The 26,780-nt window shown below is 47.3% G+C and overlaps 1 protein-coding gene across 2 annotated transcripts in view; it reads right to left on the reverse strand.

Moving 5' to 3' along the window:
* LOC147430466 (nuclear pore complex protein) overlaps nucleotides 1-26,780 on the reverse strand; it is an 88,957-nt gene that overhangs the window by 11,789 nt on the left and 50,388 nt on the right. For both annotated transcript variants that reach the window (XM_086493093.1, XM_086493092.1), the window contains exon 10: nucleotides 310-456. In XM_086493093.1, coding sequence (XP_086349219.1) covers nucleotides 310-456 — 147 coding nt within the window. The remainder of the gene's footprint in view (nucleotides 1-309; nucleotides 457-26,780) is intronic.

Genomic DNA, 26,780 nt, shown 5'->3' on the forward strand with positions numbered 1-26,780 from the left:
CAGAAGGGGCAAGACCAGCAGGTCAAATCTACATAAGGGGGCAGAAAGAGATTGATTGTAGTATTCAATGGCAGAGAAGGGCGCCAACTTACAACAAAATCTCCCCTTGCTCCCCCTCCCCACAATTTCCTCTCATGTTGTAACAATTCAAACATAAACATAAATGGCCCTTAATGATCAAGAGACCATCTTGAGGACTGAGCATCAACTTTGAACCTTGCAGCTTGTCAAATGTGTGAATGAAACCTTTAAAAAGAGCACAGATGCGCTATTTTTATTATAAACATGTGTATATTTCTCTCATGTTACCTTATGCATTTCAACAAGGCTCTGATCATCAATTTTATTGTTGCCTGGAAGAAGTGCATGTGAAAAAGCACCCGAAGAAACTCGCATGCGAGACGATGATAGAAGGCCATCTACTCTTCGAGGAAGCTCAGCCCGTGGTCCTGCAAGCTATACAAAAAGAATAAAAAGTCAAGTCCTGCAATTCAAATCGCTTCAGGTACCTGATCAAATTCGAATAGCTTAAAAGAAACTACATTATGAATGCCCAAAAACAAGCATCAAAAAATGCAGCAGACCCCATCATTACATGAGCCAAGCTCTAATTCCTTAGAACGACTGATAAAAAGCTGAATTTTTATTTCAAGGAAAACCACCTTCTGTTAATCAAACACCTAAAAGCTACAGACATATCCCTGTACATGTTAGGGGGCATAGGGAGACTTTGGCAAGATACAACCATAAGCTCAGAGGGGCAATGTGGAGAGGGAAAAACCACAAGGGTTGCACGTATCTCCAGCAAAGTGAGCACCCTCGGTCAACAAGAAGGGACCAACCGCACGGAATCTGAGCTAGAGGCACCAAATGCCCCCAATCATACCAGAACAGCAAGCCTACCATACAAATCAGATAAAGTCCGACAGCCCCTCGTGCTCTGGATCCACACTAGGCTTCGTCAGGCCTAGGCTCTAATACCATGTCAAAGTACAGCGGAAGGTGTGGCGACAAGGGAACACAAGAGAGAGAAAATGAAAAGAAATGATATGATATATTAACGTCTTCAAAAGGCCAAAGTGACCTATGAGACCAAAAAGTTACAAAGTGGTGAACCTGATACAGTGTCTTAACCGTTAAAAAAAAAGACTAATGGTACTAAAAACGATGATGTAACATCCTTAACTACTGGAACTGAGCTAAGCACCTACCTCAAACTGTGTAGGGTATGAGTAATAGCTGATACAATGAGTGATACAATCTCATCGGAGGTCAGGGAATAATGTGTGACCATCAAGTCATAGGATATCCATCAACGGACATTGGCAGATCTCATCAATATCCTCCATAGCCAGTACTCTGACTGGGTGTCTCGCATGCCGAGCTACAATGGTCTCAATCCTTTGCTGCAGCCTCCCTCGATGCAATAAAGCTCCTGGAAATCGTGGGCGTCTGGATCTCCCTAGCTCAGTTGCTCGATCAATCAACGTGCCTCTGGTACGGGTGAGATCGAGTAATAGCTGATACAATGAGTGATACAATCTCATCGGAGGTGAGTGAATAATGTGCGACCATCAAGTCATAGGATATCCATCAATGGACATTGGCAGATCTCATCAATATCCTCCATAGCCAGTACTCTGACTGGGTGTCTCGCATGCCGAGCTAGAATGGTCTCAATCCTTTGCTGCAGCCTCCCTCAATACAATGAAGCTCCTGGAAATCGCGGGCGTCTGGATCTCCCTAGCTCAGTTGCTCAATCAATCAACATGCCTCTGGTGCGTGTGAGATCTGGGCTCTGTTTTGAGAGCTGCTCCTCAGGCTCACCAGTGGCCATGTAACTCATAGTATACAGGGCAATGACATATGTAGTGCAGCTCTGTCTCTGGCTCCAAATGGCATAAGTGACATATCCTGAGCTTTGCTAGTATTCCTCCAAATTTAACAGACTCAACCTGAAGTTCATATGAAGATTAGCGTATCTAACTAATAGCACACCATATCCCATGAGATAAGAGTATATCCATGTATCTGGGCCTAGTCACAAAGACATTCTCCATGAGTTGGAGAAGGTGCTCTCTGCAAAAAGACATCCTCGTGCCCAACTCTCGTGTTAGCTCTATCCATGTCCTCCGGGTATCTAGCTGAATCAAGTCTTGATGGATGACCCTGTGAGAGTCAAAGAGGGTGCATTTAGAGAGTATTGGGAAGGGGGGCATTCTAGTCTCTGCTACTCTCCTCAATGAAAACACTCGCACACTGAAGACTACCCCAAGGTAGGTGTATGCATCTGTATACTCCACTAGCTCACGACCATAGGTAAATGTGGGTGCTGACCACCTAACTCATTGCGTTGTGGTGTTAAAACATAATCTTGGTTTTGCCATGATTAACAGACAATCCACTATCATGGGCAAACACATGTAAAGCATTCCAGTGACGTTGCATCTCCTCCGAAGAATCAAAGATCAACACAATATCATCAGCATATAGCAATAACAGGATCCATGTCCCTACCAACTGTGCTCCTCTATCACCAGCCCTATCAATGTAGTCAAAAACCTCATCCACATACATACCAAATAGTGTAAGCGATAGCAGGCAGCCAGGTTTCAACCCAATAGTAGGGTGAACCAAAGCAGATATCCCCTCTAAATGCCCCACTACTGACCTACATTAAGCCATGATGCAACAAAAGTCCTCTCCATCTGCTGCTTGGAAAAGAGGGGTGTTGCCAAAGGTCCCAACCAAGGGGTCCCCTGCCCCCCTGTGGTGCTGCTACACTAAATTATAAGGCGTACCTCTGCTGCAAGCAAACAGAGCTCATCAACAGCACGTCTGCAAAGGGCTCAAAAGCTTACAAGAGCAAGAGTAGAAAGTGTGGTGGTACATGCATTGTCACAAGGCGCGCACCATGTGCCAATAGAAAAGAACAGACTGAACAGACTTTTAGCACTTCAATAACAACTGAACTGAAAGAGAGAGATGACACGCGACACGAAGTGGCGAAATTCCACCCCAGAGAGTATTGGCCCCAAACCTTGGCGCCCCTTTCGGTAATTCTTTATATTGCATCATCAAAGTACAAGCCGGTACTCCACTCTGCACCTTCTCCAGGAAGCATGCCAAAGAATGAGCATTAACTTCATATTTAAAAGCCCTTGGCCTAAAGAGCAATTACAGTGAAAAGCCTTCAAACTTAAAAGCATCTGATCCAAAAGCAAAGCCAAAAAGCTGCCAGCGTAAATCACGAAAATCTGTACAGCCTGCCACGTCATCAGCCAACGCAATTTTCAAAAATCTCCCTGTTGCCCTTAGGGTTAGGGTTTGGGTTTCTACGGTTTTAGGGTTAGGGTTTTCAAAATTAGGGTTTGCATTAGGGTTTTCAAAATTAGGGTTTGCAAGTTTTAGGGTTAGGGTTTCCAAAATTAGGGTTTCAACAGTTCGGGTTTTTGGCAAAAATTAGGGTTAGGGTTTCAGATCTCGGGCAACCACGTCATCACTTTGTGACACTTCTTCTGTTACTTGTTCTTCTTAGGATTTAGGCCCCTCAGCCGGTAGCTCCGTTCTTTAGTAGGTCGACATGTCAGCAGTTTGTTAAATCTCCCCTTCTTGAAAGAGAGTAATCGTCCTCGATTACAGCATATCTGCAAAACAACTCAAGTTAGCTCAAAAAAATTTCCGAGGGACATTCCGAGGGACAATCAGTTTGCTCTTTTTATTAAGGAGTTAGCTTCTCCTTTCTGCTCTTTTGATCAAGGAGTTAGCTTCTCCTTTCGGCTGTTTTCATCAAGGAGTTAGCTTCTCCTTTCGTCCAGATCGGAACTCTTGATATTTCGGCGTAGTAAAATTAGCCATCACACCCAAACCGTACTGATCTTCGACAGGTGTCTTGATGCACTAAAAGTACATACCCAGGCAATCTCATCCAATTAGAAATATTTAGTAATTAGCACATCACAATGCAACACAAATGCTTACATATGCATGTTACAAGACACAACAAACAACCCGGCTGAGCACTCCCCCGAGACAAACGGTCTACGGTATGAAGCTACTCAACGACTACCTCGTCACTCCCCCCGCAAATAACCCTCTGCTTTTGGCATCCCTTGTAACTCTTTAGAAGTGTTGTTGGGCTCCCACTTCTCAGAGCATCTGGACGCAGAGTCTGAGAGTGAGACCCAACCACTCCCGTTACTTTGTGCAACAGATTAATAGAGAAAGAAATACCGAAAGGGGCGCCAATCTTTGGGGCCAATATCTCTAGGCACAGAACTCCGTCAGGCCGTGTCGAATCAATTGTGAACTGTGAACTGTTTTGAAGTGAATTCCTGTCGTGTCGCGGTAGAATCTTGACTTGGAGTGTCCAAGTCTGTTACAGTGGTATCAGAGCGCGGTCGATTTCTCCTCTATCGGGAAATCCGATCCTTTTTACGCGGCACTTATGGATTCAAACAGAGATCAGTCGACTTCCTCTGCATTCGGAGATGCGGCAAGAGATCACGAAGAAGATTCACGTGAGGAGTATGGCCCGCCTCTACTCAGGCGGAGCTTGAAGAGATGGAGCGTCGACGATTGATTGACGATGCAACAAAGATGATGCTACATTTTGCGAAGGACCCGAAATTTGCAAAATTTATGACCCAGACCTCCTTCGACAAGGTGCACTCACAGCGGCGGCAAACCACAAAACCACCCCTCAAACCGGCACTCAAGAAACCTCCTACTCCAAGGATGTTTACAGAGCAAGAATTAGAAGGGGTGGTTGATACACAGATTTCTCAGCTTTTTGACGCGCAGAACAAAGCTGAAAAGCACGACAAAAAGCAGAAGAAAGGAACTGACTAACCGGGTTATTTGGATCGTCAATCTACTATTGCCTCGGCAAGAAAGCAGAAGAAGCATGTGCGATTTGAAGGAGTATCCAGTTCTTCTTCTGACGGTTCTTCTAGCTCTTCTGACTTGAGCGAAGAAGATAGAAAAGGGAAAAAGCGAAGCAAAAAGCAAAGCTTCGGAAAGAGCAACAAACAGGCAAAGAATTCTAGATTTTGCCCAGTTTCTAACAGTTCCACAGAGGACTCGTCTCCAGACAGTTCGGACTCCGATGATCACAGATTCTATGCAAAGAAGAATTTTTATAAAGCCAACCAGTACGACTTTCTGGAAGATAAAAGCAAGAAAGTCCGAGAGTTCTACTTACATCCATTAAAGGTTTGGTGGCTAAAAATATCCAACACAGGGAGACGAGCTCGCTGCTACTCACTCCCCTCCCTACACGCGCACCTGCAACCGCATCCCCCCCCCCCCTCGCCATCGCTCACACCTCCCCCCTCCTCCCTCGCGCTGCGTACTACCCTGCCCGCCGATGTCCAGCGCGCTGCCTGCGCCGGTACAGCCAGTCCTCGCGCCCCCCTTCACCATCGCTACACCTGCCCGCCCCTTGGCCTCAACCCTCCTACTCCCCCCGCCCCCTGTTTCCCCTTTTTTTTTCGCCTTCCGCCTGCCTGTAGGCTGTTCTTTCAGCTTGCTGGCATTCGCCTCGACACCATCGACCCTATCCTTTCAGCAGCAGACACAGAATGGCGGCCTCTACTCCACCTCAGAGGGACTCCACAGAAGCCCCCTCGCTCGACACCGCAGAGCCGACCCTTCGACTTGCTCTTTCGCCAGAAGAGCAAGCGAGCTTGATGGCCGAAGTGGAGCGCTTGCAAGCCACTTCGGTTATCTGTAAGATCATTGGCACTCGACCCAGTCGGGGCGAGGTTCGGGATTTACTACATGCCCGTCTTCTCATCCGATGTGGGCAAGATCGCAGATGTCCAGATCCTCGGGAGAGGGTACTATCAGGTCGAGTTCGAGTCTGCAGATATAGTTTTAACCCTACTACAGATGAGCTCGAGGAGGAGGCAGACTTGCTGATTTCGGTTTGTTTCCCAGGCCTGAGGCAAGAGTACCATCCCCTCCTACCACAAGATTGGTTCCATGTTCCGGACAGTTTTGGAGTCTCCACACACGGCAGCTTCAGTTGTGGCCAAGGCCGCACGTCTACCTACTGTGCGGGTTCTCGTTCCTGACACACTCCCTCCCCAAGGTGGTACTGCTCCCTAGGGTGAGTGGGGGATGGATCAGACAGAGTGTGGAGTATTCGGGTCTCCCGAACCAGTGTTTCATTTGCAGACAGATGGGCCATATGGCAAAGGCATGTCCTCGTAGAAGACCTCGACCCACAGCGCATACGCAGCCTCCCAAGGCTGAGCATGCCAAGCAGCCACGTACACAGGCTGGTACTTCGACAGAGACAGTGACAAGCCAGCTGATGGTTGGCAGCAGGTGCTTGGCCGTCACTGTCAGGGGAGAGCTCACCCCACTGCTCCTCCTGGTGGCCAACTTGTTGCAGCTCAGCAGCACTGGGAACCGTTTCGACCCCCTTTAGCAGGACCTGCCTGAGGAGGCCCCGTCCACTTCTGTTCCTCCACCACCGCCTTCTCCTCCCTCAGCAGCTGCCACTCCGCCTCCCCCCCCCCCCCTCCTCGGCCCCTCCTCTCTCCTCGATGGGGCCCACAACCTTGTCTCCCGACCCCTCCGCCACTTCTCGGATGCAGGGTACTACTCACGCTTCTGCCGGGAGGCGTTCTCTTGGTAGTGCTTTCGCTACGAGCCGTGTGGCTCGTGAGGGACAGCCCCACCTGAAGCCGCCTTTTTTGGTGCTCACTTCTCCCTTTGCAACAATCCCCAGAGGTCTGACCAGCTTCGACATTCGCAGACGTTGGGATCTCTAGGACTATAGCTTCACTCGATTTCTGGGTGATTCCTCTTCCGACTTGGAGGAGGCCAGCTTTCGAGTCCACGTCCTCTTTCTTGCAGCTAGAGGCAGTGAGGCCTTGGACACAACGGTGGGTTTCTCCTTTCCATTGTGTGGTAGGGATACCACAGAGTGGACCCAGCACACAATCTTGGACTAGCTCAGGACCCAAGCTAATGAGTTCTCGCATCACATAGGGGACTTAGCAGTGACAGATCTTGTGCAGACACTTTGGCCTCTTGCCAAGTTCAGCGTGACACCTCAAGATGCAGCGGGTTGCAGGCACATTGTGGTGCACTTGTTTGCTGACACTCAATGCCCTTCGTGTTATGTTTTTGTGCATGAGGATTCTTGGATAGAGGATGTAGCCCTTCGGGTTGCACGCTCTGCTTGGGCCTGGGCGGGATAGTCAATTCTTGCACGCTTGTCTAGAGGTCGTTCGGATGCGGATTACTACCCATCCAAACCGGCCTCAAAGATAGCGAGGTTGGCTGCTGTTGCAGCATCTAGTTTCTCTCACTGACTCCATGAGGATCATCTCAAGGAATGTGCAGGGATTAGGAGGGCCCCAGTTTCAATGTCAGAGGGGTCGGCTGCGTCAGGGCTGCAGAGATGCCTTGTGGGTAGTGAGATTGACATTCTTATGCTGCAGGAGCATCATCTTTGTGAGAGCCGCATTCGGCGTTGTGGTCAGATTTTGTGTGGTCGCTATGAGACTTTTTGGTCAGCTGTTTTGGACCTGGAGGCATCCAGGGTGGGGTATGTATGACCATTGCGGACTCTTTGCAGCAGGCCATTGTGGGCAGAGCAAGGTAGGATCAACATGTACGTCTGTAACCAATCCGTACCGTACGGTTGATCTGTACGGATCCGTACCGTACGGATCGATCCGTACGATGCTGTTTTTTTTTTTTCCCGGCTCTTATCCAGCGTGAGGGTTTCGCAACGCCTAGGCGATTATTTTTTGGGACATACTTTTAAGGCGCTTGAGCATTGAGTAGTAAGAGAAGACCAATTTGTTGTCATTTGAATTTGCCAATTCAACTTTGTTTTATTGCTGAAAATTTCAGCCAAGATGACATCATGGCCATTGTAGAAAGGAGATGGACTTTTATGAGTAGTCCCATTCATGGGATGGCTGCATTGCTTCATCCTTTCTACAAGACGCCAGAGCTTTTCCATGAGAGGAGTCTCTTCAAGCTCAAGGATGATTACATCAATATGATGTACGACATTGACGATCAGCTGGAGATTGATGCAGAGATGATCAGCTTCATGAACAATCTAGGACCATCCTTTGCTAGAGCTGTGGTGTTGAGGCCAGAGGCTACCAAGTTTCCTCTTACATGGTGGCAAAATTATGGGAGACAAGGTCTTCCAACGCTTACACATCTAGCTTTACAAGTACTTTCACAGGTAATTGAGAATCTTGAGACTTATAGTTTTCGTACAATGTACTTAGTACTTACTATTGCCATATATTAAATCTCAATGCTCCTTGTTGTAGGATTGCCCGGCTAGTGCATGCGAGCGCAACAGGAGCGCTTATTCCTTGATACATACGAAGATCCGCAATCGTCCCAGCACTTCTCAACTAGAGAAGTTAGTCTATTGTCGAGCAAATATGAAGCTTGTGCGAGCCTACCACGCTTTGGGAACACCCAAGCAGGTCTACTATTAAGTTTCACATGAATGATTGAATCATGAATCATGATACACTCGGCCATTGAGTACTTAGTACATACTAAATAATATTTCCTCTATTTTCATTTTTCAACAGGCGGACCCAACTTGCGTGAAGATGGTGGCAGATCCTTGTGCTATAGAGGAGGTGGAGGCGCAGATGATTATTCAGCTGCTTCACAGGGAGTTGGGGAGTGTTGATCAGCGTGTGACGAGGTCACGCGCATGACCTTTGGCTATTCCTCTACGTGAGCATGCTCCAGACCCAGATAGTGCTCGAAGGAGAGCATTCGTAAAGGGAAGCTACCTGTTCGTTCTTCTCGTAAACGGGCAAACGAGGCTGTTCGTCTCATTGAGGCTTCGATAGAGGCAGTAGAGGATGATCTACAAGTGGCACAGGTGTCCGTGATGGCAGAGCCAGAGTACGACGAAGAGGGCAATGTCCTGACGGATGGGGACTTGGTCTCTTTAACAGAGTCTTCATCTGCATCTGATTATGATTTTTGAGGATGGGGCCATCACATGGATGATGGGCTAGCTTTGAGATAGCTATTTACTGCTTTCTACTACTATATAGACAGACTTTTTGAGTAGGATGGTTTCATTTATGATGGCTGATGAGCCTTTTGTTATGGCGTGGGCCTTGTAGGCTATCACCTATGGTACTTTGTCATTTCATGTTTTCAGCATTGGTGTGTTCATTGTTATTTCAGATCTCATTTGACTCTTGAGCTTTGATGTTCTTGTTCAATTATCAATGTCGTCTTAACTTTTAAGTCTCTTGTAGTAGTTACACAATATGTGGTTGTCTTGTAAAACATGTCTTTGAATGTCTCTATAAATTGTTGGCTTCTCTCTTGATTTATATTGGAAAAATCCTACAAAATTTAGTATTTTGAGTTTTGTTTACACATTAAAAAATTTCCTGTACAGAACAACGTTCAGTACGTACATATACGCCACGTACAGTACGTTTGGTACCACCTTGGGGCAGAGGGATTATTATGCCAGGCACGGCTCAGTGGATTACTATGCAGGTTCAGGGTTGCTTGATGGGCTTCTTGAACATCTACGCGCCCAATGTGGCAAGCACACGTGTAGAGTTTTGGGCCCACAATGTAGAGTCTTTGCTGCAGGCAGAGCAATGGTGCATTGGGGGAGACTTCAACATGTTGGAGGACCCAACTGGCAGGGTTGGAGGTAGCCATACTACTGTGCATGGAGAGGAGTTGGCGGCTTGGGAGAGGTTATGTATGACCTTGCGGGTTTCAGATGTGTGGCAGCATTCTAGCTTGGTGAGGCCACCTGACAGCCTGGCCTTCTCTCGTTCGGACCGTCGAGTGGGAGGAGCGAATCTATCGCGGATAGATCGCTTCTACACTAGTCAAAGCATAAGGATGCATGCAGAGAGCAGGTGTGGGCACAGATGCATTGTCTTATGAATGAGGAGATGAGTCAGAGGCTTGAGCTGCCTCTTCAGCTAGAGGAGCTGCACACGGCTCTTAGTGCACTCCCCCGTGGTAGTTGTCCTAGTGAGGATGGCTTGACCCCGAGCTTTTTCTTGGAGTACTGGGACTTGCTTGGCCAGATCTTTGTAGTGCTTTTCATTACATTTTGCACACAGGTGAGATGCCTGACAGCATGAGTGAGTGCCTGATTTACCTCATTCCCAAGGAGGGTGGCTCCTTGGATGAGATTCGACAGTGGCGCCCCATCACCATCCCTCAGCCTACAAAATTCTTGCCAAGGCTCTGAGTTTGAGGATTCAGCCACTTCTAGAGAGCCTTATACATGGGACTCAGACAGGTTTTGTAGCGTAGTATCCTTGACAACATCTTTACTTTTTGGGAGGCTTCTGTCCTCGCGCAGCTCCGTGGTGAGGATTTGGTGATTCTTCTTCTCGATTTTGAGAAGGCCTATGACAGAGTTGACTGGGATTTTCTGGAGGGCACTCTACGCAGGATGGGCTTCTCAGATGCTTGGATCTGAGGGGTATCAGCCTTGTACAGACGGGCACACAGTCAGGTGCTATTAGCAGGAAGTAGAGGTGATCGCTTCATGCTCACACGGTCAGTCAAACAGGGCTGCCCTCTTGCCCCTTTCCTCTTTCTGTTCTATGTTGAGGTGATGAGCAAGTTTATGGTTTCATAGCAGGTTGGTTTACGTGGCTTAGTGCTCCCTATTCGGGGAGATGAGCTACTGGACGCTGAGTTTGCAGACGACTCGGTCTTGTACTTGGATGGCCAGGAGGCCAACCTACACAGATGCGAGCAGGCTCTTGAGACTTTCTGTTGTGCATCTGGCGCACTGATCAACTGGAGAAAGACTGTGGCTTTCTCGGTTGGTAATGCTCCTATGCCAGATTGGATGCGAGGGGAGGGTTTCGGGTGGATTCCCCCAGGGATTGCAGTTCGGTACTTGGGCTGTCAGGTTGGCTTGGACTTGTCTCCCGAGCAGCAGATTGCTCCCCTCCTCCTGTCTATCAGGAGGAAGTTGTTACATTGGAGCTCCGCATGACTTTCTTTGGCAGGCAGAGTTGTAGTGGCCAACCAAGTGTTGTTGGCTACTATGTGGTACATCACTGCTTGTCGGATCTTCTCGAGTTCTTGTATTAGTCAGGTTGAGAGGCTGATCAAGAACTTTGGTCAGGGCGTGACACTCAGATAGCCCGGGCCAAAGTGGCATGGCAGGTCATCATTCTTCCTAGTTCTCAGGGAGGGTTGGGGATCATAGACCCAGCACAGCAGAGCAGAGCCCTTCTTGGGAAGTTCATCGTCAGAGGACTTCTTCTAGGTGAGGAGCCCTGGAAGGAGTTCTTGCTTCAGCAGCTTCGTGCTAGCGTGCCTCTGGCTGGAGGCCCATGGCAACCCTCCACTCGTTGGATTTTCACAGAGATGCGTAGAGTTGGCTTGAGCAGGAGACCACAGGACCGCTTCGCGTGAGTCTGCTCCGTTCCTTGAAGCAACTGCGGCGAGGCCTAGAGCAACGCCAGCCTACTTGCACGGAGGAGTGCCTGAGACAGCCTCTTGTTTGGAACCCCATGGTTAGCACTCAGAGAGGCCACTTGGTTGGTAGTCGGCCTCATGTTTCCTGGGGTCCCATGGCAGAGGGTCCAGCACGCTCTCTAGGTTACAGTTTTCAGGCTTGTCAGAGGAGCTTCAGGGCATTCAGCTACAGCGCATGAGAGGGGTGCAGAGCATGTGTCACGACATCTCAGAGGCAGTACCAGCTAAGTGGCTCACACCTCTCGAGTCAGCAGTGCCCAGGTGGATGGGAGCCTTCACGCGACTGGAGGTTCTCACCTCAGTTCGGGCTTGCTCAGAGACTGTACCCTCCCTGTTTTTCGAGCTATTACCCTCCCTGTTTTTCGAGCTACAGTGTGAGGGTCGCTTACATCAAGTTACATTTGAGACCCCGCAGGTGGCAAAGTGCTGTTTTCAGAGGATTCGCGTGGTGGGCATCTGTGGGAGGAGTTGTGTCATAGATCCCGACCCAACAGCTCTTGAGACTGGCCACTGGAGACTGTGGGCTTGGGAGAGCTGTTCACTGGCACGAGTACAATGGGATCCTGGAGAGTGGCTTTGCAGGGACCCTTTCTCCTCAGCAGACCATCCAGGTGTCCCTCTCTTTCAGTACATTGTTCGGTTCGGACGTCACATACTGGCAGCGCAGAGAGAGGCTCGTCCTACTGCAGCACCTCATTGACAGGAGGAGGGTCTCTCAGCTGAGTTCTTAGCAGCTTTTTGGGAGAGGTTGTGGAACTCTAGACAGCCGAGACGAGTCACTTTGTTCCAGTGGCTGGTTGCACACAAAGCTACAGCAATTGGGAGTTGGATGGTACATAGTGGTCTCTTGACCGCATGTGCAGCTTGCGACCATCTTGTGGAGAGTCAGCGTCACTGTCTCTGGAACTGTCCTCCGACACAGCAGGTGTGGCTTCGTGTCCTTCGGTTGATGCCAGCTCTTTCCACTGCTTGACAGTACACTTGGGGGGCAGCTGCTTGGTCCACTCTCGCGGGCCCAACACTTCAATTTGAGCTATCTTCCACAAGCAGGATGATAGTGATGCAGGGTAGTCGACCTACACTCCAACCTGCTACACAGCTTACTCCACAAGAGTGGTGCAGTGAGAGAGAGGAGTGTTGGGAACTCATCAGTGGCCTGACACTGGTTCATCTGGCGGGCCCGTTGCTTCCGCATCTTCGAGGCTCGCCTTGTACCACCAGCAAAGACTGTTCGGGATCTTTGGCTAGAGCTGGCCCATACTCTCAGAGGACAGTTCGACTCTCAAGAGACTCCAGGGCAGTTCCGACCGCATGCAGGAGCGCAGAGAGGCTTTCCTTCGACTCTGGCGTCCTGGGCCTTTTTTCACCATGGTCCAGGGTGTGCTCAGATGGCACTACCGTCCACCTGTGTGGCTTCTCCCTCCTCCCATCTCTTGATCTAGCCTCATTGTAAATATGTTGTTTTTTCATTGGGAGAGTCTCCCCTTCATAATTGTTGTAGCACACTCTTGTAGAGGAGGTTGTAGCCCTATGGGCAGTTTCATTAACTAATAGAAAGATCTTTGTCTCGGGAAAAAAAAAAAAAGTCTGAGAGTTTAAAGAAGGTGGATAGTCAATTAAATTTGACACGTTTTTTGGATATCGAGATGCTTCAAAGGCTTTGGCCTTCATATGGCAGTTTGGCGTTACTTGGAGCACTCCAAGATTCGGAGGGCTACCTCTTACTTCAAGGGAAATGCTCGAGCTTGGTGGTCCACGCTTCTATTGAACAAGACAACGCCAGTTAAATTGCTGAACTTTAAAAGCAACCATTGGGCGAAGAGTCGCACCGGTAGAGCGAAGGGGTGTGACCAATCGTCGAAGGTGTGTGGTTTTTGGCGAAGAGGCACGTCTCTTGGGCGAAGGGGTGTGACCATCCAAGCGCAGGGGTCCTCCTTGGCATGGCACTTCGCGTACCTGCAACTAGGAGTAGATGTATTGTTGTTAACATAGTCACAATCGTGACATTCCCTTCCATTTAAAATGAGAACCCGTGTCAAAGAAATGATTTTTAATGTTGATAGAACTCTGGAAAAGCATTGAATCTTCGAAAATCTTCGATCTTTGAGTTATTTGAAGACTTTGTCTTGAACCTTTGCTTCTTGCGAAACCTTTTTGCTTTGACTGCTAAATCCCATGTCATTGCATCATTCAAAGACTTTTTAGAGGAATCTGGCATAATCAGGTTGACTGCAACAAGAGATTGATCTTCAAAATCCTTCATGCGATGTAAGATTTTTGGTTCAAAATCTTTCATTAACTGCGAAATATTTGGGGAAGAGGAAGGTACTCTTCAGATGGGGTAACTTCAACTTTTTGAATCACTAGAGAGGAGTTTGGCTTGAGATTGTAATCATCTTCCAATAATGAATCCCAAAAAATTTCAGAATGATCTTCAGGAACTGTCACTTCATGACTTGCAATTGGCATATTATCATCCAGCAAAGAACCAAAGAAAGCATAGTCGTTTTCAGACTCAGAATCTACAACTATGTCCTTATCTTTGTCAAGTAACGAAGTATCACTTGGAAAAACTTCTTGCTTGAAATCATCTTTGTCTTCATCAATTGATTCAGGAGAAGTTAATGAATTAAAAAATTCATCAATAATAATATCTGCATCTACATCGGAAATCATATTCTCTTCATAATCCACTGTATCATGTCGCTTAACTAGTACACGTGAGGCTTGAATCACTCTTCCCGCATGAGAAAGCCCGTGTAAAGTCAATTCACGTCCATCTTTGAACAAGTTGATAGTATGTCCTCGAAAGCTAATTGCGCGATCATAATGAAATAACCAATGCTGACCAAGAATCATGTCGTAATAAGATAAAGGCATGACTTCAAAATCCAATTGATCTACATAAGTTTGAATCTCGAACTGCAATTGTCGAACTGTCTGATCACAAGTCAAAATTGATCCATCTGCTAATTCCATATCATATAAGTGAGGTGTCTTCTGAGTTGGTAAGCCAAGTTGTTGATCTGAGTACTGAAGAAATTATTCGAGCATCCGTTGTCCATCAAAACATTGATGGAACGACCATTCAGAGTTCCAAGGAAGCTCAAAACTTTCTTTGAGAGAGACTCCAAAACTGAAGAATTGCACTGTGTCACCAGCGTGTGACTACTATCTATCCTTTTTGTTGATTTCTTTCTTATTATCTATTTCCTTTCACTTTTTGGAAACACCCCTCGGGAAATCTAACTGCCCTGCATTGCATAGCTAGTGTGGAACTGTCCAGAGGGAGTCCAGGCCTGAGGGCAAGAGAGCACTAAGGTTGGACAAAGACTATGGTTAGCCAAGTGGGGTCATTGACTAGCCAAAGTGGAATCCTTTGCTACAGAGGCTACATTTCAGTTCTGGATGTGGCCGCAATGTACAAAGAGGGTCGGATGACCTAGAAAGATACAATGACAGCATCTCCTAAAATTTAGGGAACTGCTATTTTGGGACCTGAAAATGTGTTGACGTCATTACCTCCGGAATGACAAAGGGAACATTTTTTTACTCTGCCGTGAAGTCAACTGGGCTGCCGGTTGGGAGATTTTTAGGCAGCAACCCCAAAACGGGAAAATGCTTGTAAATGTGCCAAGTGGCACCTTCTGGTGAACTTGCCTCATGCAACAAGAGTTGGCGCTGAATTTAGGAGGGGGAGAGCCTCATTTTCAGTTTTGTCACAGGTTAAGAGCTATGGAGTGCTTGCTTTCCCTCTTATGCACAGTGCGGTGCCAGGAGTGATGCCCTGCACGCTACACACTGCTCTCTCTCTCCCCTTTGGCAGTATGTTATGCCCCACTAGTGGGCTCTTCATTTGACCAATGTACAGTTGTGTGGGTTCATGCACGATTGCCGAGGCAAGAGCCTCTTGCACAGGTACTGGATTAGCTAGCGGCTAATCCCCCCGCAGGTTCAGGTGATTCGGAGAGGTTTCACGCTCGAAATCTCGTCCGATTCAAAGGGCAAGTAGCCCTACAGGTGCGAGAGCTCGAGGACTTGCTACGGATGTGACCGGCACGCGAAACGGAGCCCGAAACAGTGAATTACAGCCTCCTGTGTATTTTTGCAAGTTTAGGGTTTTGGCCCTAAACGGACCCTAATTACCCCAGGAGGTTCGGGGACGCAAGGGAACCGCTGTACAGATGATCTGGCGCATTTTCAGGGCTGAAAACAGAGAATTCAGCATGCTGCAGATTCTCGCCAGGTTTTGCAAAGTGCCCGTATGCGTCGGGAAAGTCAGTCAATGCGTGGGAATACTGACTGTGAAGGGTTCTAGTACAGTTATGCTGCCGAAATCGGGCTGGAACAGTGGAAATTCAGCTGAGTTTGTGCAGGGCAGCTTGTAGGGAGCCACAGCGTTTATTCCCTCTTTTGAACAATAAAGAAATACCGAAAGGGGCGCCTAAGTTAGGGGCCAATCTGGTGTCCGTCTACTCATACAGGTGCAATCTAGCAGCCTGTATCCCTCTCCCCTCTGTTGTGTCTTGAAAGTACAAGTAAAATAGACGACTAATAATGGGTGAAAGCTAAATCAAGGTTTAAAGTAAAGTCTACCGCCCTTTTTGCATTGAACAGGCCGGTTTCACACTGAGCATGCTTGATTGTCTACCTCTTCAGTTGGATCTGGTTCGTTTGGTTCGTCCACTGAAGCTTCGGAAGAAGGTGTTGAAGATGCTACATTAGTAGTCCGAGAAATAGCGGGACGACTTCGAGAAGTGTTTTGCATCTGCATCTCATCCGAGTGAGTGTGAAGTGATGCGAGGCTTATGGAAAGTGTCGCCATCTGCTCCTTGATAAGAGTAAGGGCATCGTCAGATTGACCACCTCCGTCCTGAGAATTCAGCATGGTTACGCCTCAAAAGGAACTCTGGAACAGGTGCAAGTTCTGAGACGAGTACTCCAGGAGCGAAAAACTGTATTGGATCCTAGGTAAAAATATTATCGCCGCCTTGAAGAATTTGTCCAGCATAGAAAAAGAAACTTCGCGTTCAATGCCCATCAAGGACTGAATAGCACAACTGCAAGGGAACTGATTTGTGTATGAAGGGAGGGGCCGATTTTCGCTCTCGACAGGCTAGCGCACGTTACAGGAGGAGGGCTCGCTGGTTTTTTTTTTTTTTTTTTGTATCATTTAAACCATAAGTTGAGTGGCCCTTTTAATTAATGTGAGTGAGTTCACATTGGGTTTAAAAATTTGAGTTAATCTGGCCGACGCCGGTCAAGTGTGGCCGGCCACTTGAGGTTTTAATAAATTTGGGCTATCTTTTGAAAGGTCATGCTGCCTCGTTTTTACGTAAGGAAATTTCAGCGCAAAAAGTCACTTGCAGCATCACAGCCCAACCAGCGATTTGGGAAATTACAGTCAGCCAGCGTAAGAAGTCCAGCATGGCTGAAATTTGCTGCCACTTGGTGAATTTGCTGCCGCTTGGGTGGTTTTGGTGGCCCTGGGTGAAACGTTGCTTGGAGCATGTGGCACTTGGCAACGGATGCGACGCAAGGAGTCACCAGCGGAGGGGTACAATTCAGCCAGCTTTCGGAATTTCCGCCAAAGGGTACTCAGATGAACACCTTACACGCTAGAGCTTGAAAAGGCACAGTCTTTCGCATTGACCCATGCAACATCACGAGCATCACGCTTGCACACAGCCATGCTGCTGTCTCTGGTTTTGTATAATACTAGAACTTAAGTAACTTTGGGTTACCTCAAGCCGAGATGTGTGTGTACCACCACCTTTCTTCTGCTTCCATGCAACTCCGGGAAGGGCGGGAGAGGGTAGCAGCAAGGGTGAGAGGCTCACAACCTTCGGATTTCGGGAAAAAATTTGCTCTGACACCACTGTAAGCATTCTAGGTACTAATTCTTAATTAAGTACTTGAACTCATGATTAAGACTTAAGAAACTTGAACTGTACTCAGAAACAAAACTTAGAAGACTTTGTGTTTGATTTATTGAATGACTGATACAAGGGCTCCTTATATAGGAGACAAAAAGACACAAATAAAAAGACATGTCTCATGGTGAAGAGACGTGACTTTAGACGTAAAGATACATCCTTTCGGCGAAAAGCTGCAACCATTGGGCGAAGGGTCGCACCCGTAGAACGAAGGGGTGTGACCAGTCGTCCAAGGAGTGTGGCTTTTGGCGAAGAGGCACGTCTCTTGGGCGAAGGGGTGTGACCATCCAAGCGCATGGGTCCTCCTTGGCATGGCACTTTGTGTATCTGCAACTAGGAGTAGATGTATTGCTATTAACATAGTCACAATCGTGACATGAAGTGGGTGGGGGGGGGGGGGGGGGGGGGGGGGGGGGGGCGAGGGTGAGTAGGCAGGGGGCGAGAGGTGGGTAGGGAGACGAGGGGTGGGTAGGGGGTAAGTAGGGGGCGAGGGGTGGGTGGGGGGGCGAGGGAGAGAGAGGGGGTAGTGAGGGGAAATGGATCAGAGAGATATCATGATTAGGGAATATATCAAGCTTGAAATCAACATGGTTTTTGTTGTATCCCGTCTTGAGGAAGCTTTGTGAAGGGAGTTCGCTAGACACAGAGGAAAGCTTTGTTTTTGTCGGAGAAGCAGACACCGATGGGGCTGATGTTGAAGGGGGGTGAACTCTTGTAGAGGAGATTTCTGTCCGCTTCTATGATTCTTCATAGGCTCACCAAATCCAAAGGCTACCACCAAGGGCACACGGGGAGTAGCTTCTGTGACCTTCAACCTCTGTGCTGGCTCAGGTGGCCTATTAGGTTTAGTTACTGTGGAAACATTGGAAGAGGGTGTACCTCCAGGCAAAGAGTGACTACAGACTCCATAACAAGGCATAGACTTGGTAGCTTCCAACCACTCTAGCAGATCTTCGTCTGACCCTTCAGGTGTAGTAGGCTGTTCTTGTTCAGGGTTGGTTGCCATTGACAAAGAAACTTGCTACACAACGGGATCCATGCCTCCTTCTAAGCGAATGGGTTGCATCGGGGAGCCAGGAGTATGTATCCACATGGCATCGTTTCCCCAATCATGAAGTGCTTTAGTGTGTCGCAGCCATGGTCTGCCAATGAGCAAAGGAAATCCGCCCTCAACCTAGGGAAGAGGAACCACAACAAAATCCAAGTTAAAAGTAAAGTCTTGTACCTGCAGAGGCACATTGTCCACTAGGCCTACTGGGTAGACTGTCCGTTGGTCGGCCAATGTAATTGTGAAGGGAGCAGGGCTAGTAGGCTATACACCTACAGCTAACATAGTGAACTCGGGCATCAGGTTGATGCCAGATCTACCATCCACTATCACTCCTGAGAATTGCCGCCCCAAGACAGACACGGTGAGACGAGGGCTTCTATAATAAGTGAGGGGAGCAGCGGGATGGGATATCATATAGGACTCTGATGGTCGTACTAGGAGGTGCCCGCCACTAGGACCTGCTCCGGGGTAAAGTGACTGAATAACAGCAAGGGTGTCGCTTCTAAAACTCGCATCTAGTCGCAGCATGTCATAGAGGGACACTTGTTGAAAGGTGTTCTTCAAGATTGCCTCTGCTGTAAGCTTTTCTTTTTCTACCAGTGGTTTCACTGGTACCTTGATCTTCTGTAGATCGGAAACTGCTCCCAAGAAAGCTTCATCAATATCGGAGAGAAAAGATTTGGATTCTTTCTTGGCACTGGGGGATGGCTTGTCAACAGTTGAAGGAGGGGTATCCACTGTTGTGAGAATGTCTGGGGGAGTTGAACTTGCTGGAATGCTAAGACCGAGAGCGGCTCTATGGGCCCAAGTGAGGACACCCGATGGCTCCTCTACCAACTACACCTTATTTTGAGGGGTAACCACGTGGGTAGAAGGGGGCGGTTGAGGAACGGTGCTAACTACTATCAAATTGAGCTTGGGAAAGGTAAACTCATTTTGGCTTTGACTTGGATTCGAAGCCGTGGATGCACGAATTTTAAGGCAATCCTTACTGTAGTCATCCTTCATTTGAAGGCAATGACAGCAAGGAGGGGACCCTTCTGGCAGAGGGCCGCATTTGTAGCACAAAATGGGCCGATTTAATGGGCGAGTCGAAGAGCGAGGTTGTCCTTGCTCCTGGTGCATGGAGTTGGAGGTGGAAGCATAGAAGCTTTGAGGTGATAAGGGAGCATGGGTATGATAAAAGCTCTGAGAGGGAAAAGTGCTCTATATACCTTGCATAGGAGGGGCTGTCAATAAAGGTGGCATGTGGTGTGGATGGCCACAGGGAGAAACCATGTTGGATGCAGGTACTGGCCCTTGTTGAAGAGTAGGACCAAGACTTTGCTATATTTGTTGCAATCCCTTGAGGTAGTAGCAGTCCTTGTCCTCATGTCCAGACTTTTCACAGAAGTAGCAATAAACCCGAACGGGGCATTCATGTGGAGGGTGCCCTGGGGAGCGGCATGAGCTACACCAAACCATAGCCTTAGTCTCCTGCTGAGACTTTAGCTCTTCTAGCTCGCGCTTGATCTATTCCAATGCCTCGTGATGTGGAGGCTTCTCCTGTTTAAGAGAGAAGGACCTCTCCTCTTAAAGAGCTCACTGTAACTCTAGGGCTTCGAGTTCCCTCCGTAAAGAAGTTAAAGGATTAGAAGGACTTTCAAAAAACATTGAGGGGGTCTCTACCTGAGGAGAGTTGGTGAACAACTTCCTAGCTCCCTCTATCCTAGTAGCAGCCGCAACGAACTCCTCTAGGGTGACGTCAGGTCAGAGATTCTCCCTGGGTTTTTACTGAGAAGTCTTTGGAAGAGCCTTCTCTACCCATTTCTTTACCATAAATTCCCCTGGTTGTTGAGGAAGCTTAGTGAGCAGAGACTTGGTTTTAGTCATGAGTTCTGCAAAAGTCTCCTCTGGTTTTAGCCTTCCGTTCCTTTAGTGAGAGACTGCAATGGACACAAACAAAGTGGTGAACACTGTGAATGAAGGTGCTGAGACTGAGAGATAGAGAGAGAAGAGAATACGACACCAGAGATATTGCCAAACCCTCCTCCAAGGGCCCCACTCTCGATGGCAAGAGTGGTCTACTATTGATTGCACAATCTCGTACAATATGCTGATGCAAATCTAAGTGATGCTATGTCGAGGCCGACAGTGGTGCTGACGATGACGAGACTAGGGCTGAAAACTGAATGCTTGGGAATGCTTGGCGAATCTGCAACTGTCGACGATGAGGGGGCTGATCTGCTATTGCAAACACGCTATCCTTGACGTCTACAAACGCTGGATCTGCTGCTCCTTTAATCGCTGATTTACTACTGAAGAAAACGCTGACTTTACTATTGAGAAAAACGTTGGCTCATGCTGAAATTGCTCCTTTAATCGCTGATTTACTACTGAAGAAAACGCTGACTTTACTATTGAGAAAAACGCTGGTTCATGCTGATCTATGGCTGTTTTCAAACACTGATCATAGGCTGAATTTGCTGATGTCTTAGGGCTGAAAAACGCCAGGTTAACTGGGCTGAAAACACTGGCCTTTAGGGCTGAAAAACGCTGGAGTTCTCTTGAGGGGGAAACGCCAGGGTTCTTAGGGGTCTTGCGTGAGAAGATGCCTGTTCAGCAATGCTCCTGCTGCCTATTCTGCCCGAATGTGCTAGCGCTAAGTTTCTTTATCTACTTCACTACTCAATTTGCCCCACCCAGTTTCCCAACAAAAGTTACTTAAAAATAATAGTGAAAAATGTCAAAAATAGGGAAAATAGGTCTATGCACTGTAAACATGCTCCTAATGGGTTCTGATGGGAATCTGATGATCATGTTGTGTGCAACCAGAGGACATGCATCTACTCTAAGTGTCTGGACATGCATGGTTTGCGAACAGACTCACAAAAGTGCCAGATCACTTCCTATTCTAAACTCACTTGACTGAACCGAACCCTGGTCATGCTGTAGCTTGCCCACGGACACATAGGGTTGGATGTGTCACGTGACATCCCCTCCTTTTCAAAGTGAGGAACTGGTACCGATTTGTATGGCATCGAGGGAGATCGCCAACAAAGTCTTGAATCCTAGAAAAGACTCTGCGCCGGCCCACTCTGATTCGTGGGTCATGCGATACTTGAACTTCATAAAGGTTTGCAACGCTTGCTTCTTTGGGCCGCGCTGAAAGCGACACAAAGTCCTCTGTGGCTCCTTCAATGCTTCAACTTCGTCTATAGTCATGCGTCTACCGTCTTCCAGAATCCCCGAGGCTGAAAATTTCTGAAACCACTTCCAACACAAAAACATGAACATACCCATTCCATGTGAAGTGACTGGAAAAAGACTATTCCTTCGAAAAAATTGTGCGTGCAATGCAAATGAGCATATAGACGGAGTGTCAAACCGTTCATCAAACACACGAAAACAATGGGGTCGAATAGTGAGTTTCTGATCTAAATCAATCAACTGTGGCAAAACACAATGGAAATGCCTATGCTTGATGCTCAATCCTTCTTGTGCTATTTCTGAAATTATGTCATGCCAAGGAAGAGACATGGAATGTGAATTCCTTGAATGCAAACATTTCAGCTTTTCATGAGTAATCCGCATACCTCCGTGCTCATTCATGAGTGAATCGTGTTCAACGTACAATATGTCATGCCTATGAAAAGGGATCACATAAGGACGGTGACTAAAATACAGGAAAGTATCACGAATGCAACACTTGAACAATGTGTGCTGACTAATCATACGAACACATAGTACTTCCTGGGGAGGTTCTTTGGACCTAGGCGCGAGAGCCAAGATCGGTTCTTCGTGATTGATCGAACCTTCCTGTGGGGGTTCTGTGGACCTCGACTCGAAAGCCAAGATCGGTTCTTCGTGATTGATCGAATATGCAACAGGGTTAGCTTCACTAGAAAAAACATCAACTAAACCATCATCCTTGAGAACAATCACATCATGATCATACAAATCATTATGCTCGTGATAAATCACATCTTGATCATGCAAATCATCACGCTTATCATTATCATTCAAATCATCATGCTCATCAGTATCAAGCAATTCCTCATGCTTATCATCATGCAAATCCTATGTGTCATGCTTTGGAGAAGAAGAGACTGAGAGAGTCTCCTTTTCCCGAATCTCTTGCATCTGTGCTTGCACATGAGAAAAGAGTCGCAACAACTCTTGCATGTGTTGGTCGTTCATTGCTTGTCTTGCTTTGTTCTCGAGATCAAATGCTGCTTGTTTGTCTTTGTTCTCGCAATCAAATTCTTCTTCTCTTTCTTTGTTCTCGTGATCCAACTTTGCTTCTCGTGTTTTGGCTTCCAACCGTGCTTGCTCGTGCTGACGCTCTATGGCTGCCATTCTTTCTTCGTGTTCACGCTCTATTTCTGCTTTTATTTCTACGGCCTCCAAGCGTGCTTGCTCACGCTCACGCACAAAGTCCGCCATTCTTTTTGCTTTTCTTGCTTCGCGTTCTAGCTTCCTTTCCATAAACAACTGCTTCAACTCCTCCATAGGAGTTAGTGCAATCCTTGGCGTAGATGGGGAAGGGGGAGGGTCGGAAAAACCTCCTAGTCGGGAAAATTCTTCTTCGCCTCTCTCATGCTCATCACCTCCAAGCGAAGTATCCATTCCGCTTCGAGTGATGACCATCCGGTTCTTGTGGGTTCTTGTGGTCTTGGGTTGTTAAGTTCACAAGGAACTTGGGTTCTTGGGGTCTTGGTTCTTGGGGTTCTTGAGTTCTTAAGGTTCTTGCGGTTCTTGAGGGTCTTGAGGGTCTTGAGGTTCGTGCGGTTCTTCTTTCGCTTGCAATCTGTGTTAGAGAAGGATCTTCACCCGCGTTCTGCTCTTTTCCACGGGCGCACCCCTTGGCGCCCTTGTGCTCACACCAAGGTTGCTTTTTCCCACCTCACGTCGATTGGCCGGCCGCTAAGTGGACGGTCCGCTCTCAATGAGTGAAAAGAGGCACAAGGGGAGGCTAGACAAGCCCTTCTTTCTTGGGTTTCCTGTCACTCTTCAAAAACACGATTAGGAATCAACACACCCAAGTGACTTGGGTTCATGCGACCTCAACAAGGAAAAAAAATATTGTGGATCTTGTGGTTCTTTCCTTGAGTGATACAGAACACTGCCAAATCTCTGATACCAATGTAAGGTGCAACGGAAGTGAATGTTGAACTTTGCTCAAGATGAGTGCTCCGAATTGTGCTCAAGGATTCCTTTTACTTACGGAAGGGAGATCCTTCCGTTCCTAACAAAGTGGTGAACATTGTGAATGAAGGTGCTGAGACTGAGAGATAGAGAGAGAAGCGAATAAGACACCAGAGATGTTGCCAAACCCTCCTCCAAGGGCCCCACTCTCGATGGCGAGAGTGGTCTACTATTGATTGCACGATCCGGTACAATATGCTGATGCAAATCTAAGTGATGCTATGTCAAGGCCGACAGTGGTGCCAACGATGACGAGACTAGGGCTGAAAACTAAATGCTTGGGAATGCTTGGCAATCTGCAACCGTCGACGATGATGGGGCTGATCTACTATTGCAAACACGTTGTCCTTACCGTCTACAAACGCTGGATCTGCTGCTCCTTTAATCGCTGATTTACTGCTGAAGAAAACGCTGACTTTACTGTTGAGAAAAACTCTGGCTCATGCTGAAATTGCTGCTGCAAAAACGTTGGTTCATGCTACTACAAAAACGCTGGTTCATGCTGATCTATGGCTGTTTTCAAACACTGATCATAGGCTGAATTTGCTGATGTCTTAGGGCTGAAAAACGCTAGGTTAACTAAGCTGAAAACGCTGGCCTTCACGGCTGAAAAACGCTGGAGTTCTCTTGAGGCGGAAACGCCAGGGTTCTTAGGGGTCTTGCGTGAGAAGATGCCAGTTGAGCAATGCTCTTGCTGCCTCTTCTACCAGAATGTGCTAGCGCTAGGTTTCTTTATCTACTTCACTGCTCAATTTGCCCTACCAAAGTTTCCCAACAAAAGTCACTTAAAAATAATAAGTGAAAAATGTCAAAAATAGGGAAAATAGGTCTATGCACTTTAAAAATGTGCTTGATGGGTTCTGATGGGAATCTGATGATCATGCTATGTGCAACCAGAGGATATGCATCTACTCTAAGTGTCTGGACATGCACGGTCTGCGAACAAACTCACAAAAGTGCCAGATCACTTCCTATTCTAGACTGACTTGAGTGAATTGAACCTTGGTCATGTTGTAGCTTGCCCACGGACACATAGGGTTGGATGTGTCAGGTGACACTTCGACGGGGAAGGCGCCATTTGAGATTATTGAAGGTGCTACGAAGGTTCTACCCTTCCTAAGCACGAAAGATAAGATGTTTGAAGCCGACGAGTACACGCGTGACTTGGACACAACTTTTGCCAAGGTCCGCGGGGCTTTGCAGAAATCTCAAGAAAGACAAAAAAAGGCAGCAGATCGCCATCGTTGAAATTGAAGGAGAACAATTGGGTGCTTTTACGTTTTGAGAAGGCACGCCTGAGAAAGAAAAAGGGAAAGGAGAGGCTTTCTTAGTATGCGATACTACGGACCTTTCCAGATTTCCCCAAAAAAAAAAAAAAATTTGATGTCTCCTTTAGACTGAAGCTGCCCGATAATTGAAGAATTCACAATGCTTTTCATGTGAGTCTCTTAAAGCCTTTTAAAGGCGATGCGCCTGAAGATGGGGAGCCTGATGAGCAACCCGAAGTGGAAGAAAACGAGGAGATCCTTGTTCCAGAACAGTTATTGGCACATAAAGACAAAAAGATTAAGGGTAAAGTGATAAGGCGGTTCTTGGTTAAATTCAAGAGCTATCCTGCATTGGATGCGAAGTGAATGGAGGAGGAGGAGGACCTAGCAGATACTCCTCAGATTGTGAATCTTTACCTTGAAGCATTTGGATTAGCATAGCCTATTCTAAATGGAACCCCGAACTCAGCTTGGGCGGAATTTGGTGCAGCGGGTATGCACAAGAGGGGAGTTGCTCCGCTCCTTTGTCAACAGATTCCCTAGATTTTTTATATTAAAGTCACTAATGTCTCTTTGAGTTTTGGGAATACTGTGAGCTGACAGTATTCTGTTGTATGACTTTATGAACTGGAATTCCCGATAATATGATACTGATTTGTTCTTAACTTGTTTAAGTGCAGGAACTGATAGACGAAATGACTGCAACATTTCGATCTGAAAGATCTCGATAGACATGGTTGCAATAAGGATTAGTCAATCAAGCATCTATGAGGTCCCGAGTGGATCTAGATGCATTGCTAAATACGTTGCCGATAAATCATGGTCTGAGATCCGAATGAATTTTGAATGTGATTTGTCATGTGATGTCAAGTGATGTGACTGTCGATTGGTACATGTGCTAGATGTGTGTTCCTAGTGCGTCGGTACTAACAGTCAGTGTCTGCTAAGACAGTTTATAGCCTCTGTCTCTTTTGTAGGCGTAATTGAGGGCGATTACAATGCTTCCAAGAGGGGGGTATGTCACAAACAGGTGACGTGCCGTGGCCAAATGGGGCAGCAGAAACACACATACACTCTCTGTGGCAGCCAAGCACTCCCGGGATTCACGTTGAATGTTGACGTGGCACTACCGTACAGATCTCCGTGATTCACGACGCAAAAAGCGGGACTTGCTGACGTGGCAGATTACGTACGAAAAAAAGCAATGGCAGCTTTTGGCTTGCTTTATTCTACGCAAGAGAAAGAGAGAGAGAGAGCCTTGTTGCTTTATTTTAATCAAGCAATGTCTTGTGAGAGGATATGCTTTATTTGTGAAAGCTTTTGATTTTCAGCTTTTGGGGCTCTGCTTTTGGCATCCCTTGTAACTCTTTATAAGTGTTGTTGGGCTCCCACTTCTCAGAGCATCTAGACGCACAGTCTGAGAGTGAGACCCAACCACTCCCTACAAAAAGAAATACCGAAAGGGGCGCCAGTCTTTGGGGCCAATATCTCTAGGCACAGAACTCCGTCGGGCCGTGTCGAATCAATTGTGATGTGTGAACTGTTTTGAAGTGAATTCCTGTCCTGTCGTGGTAGAATCTTGACTTGGAGTGTCCAGGTCTGTTACGTGGACTACCATTTCTATTGATTTTGTATTTGGATTGCCCCGAACCAATCGTGGTCATGATGCCACCTAGGTAATTGTCGACCGACTCACGAAAATGGCACGTTTTATTCCTACTCGCATCACCCTAAAGAGCCATGAGTTAGCTCAGCTCTCTGTGGAGCACTTATTACATCAGTTCTATGGTTTGCCCGAGGAAATTGTCTGTGACCGGGATCCCAACTTTACTAGCGATTTCTGGC

This window comes from Adiantum capillus-veneris, chromosome 21 (assembly GCF_014529385.1).
Source record: "Adiantum capillus-veneris isolate H3 chromosome 21, ASM1452938v2, whole genome shotgun sequence".
In the NCBI taxonomy this organism is placed as follows: domain Eukaryota; kingdom Viridiplantae; phylum Streptophyta; class Polypodiopsida; order Polypodiales; family Pteridaceae; genus Adiantum; species Adiantum capillus-veneris.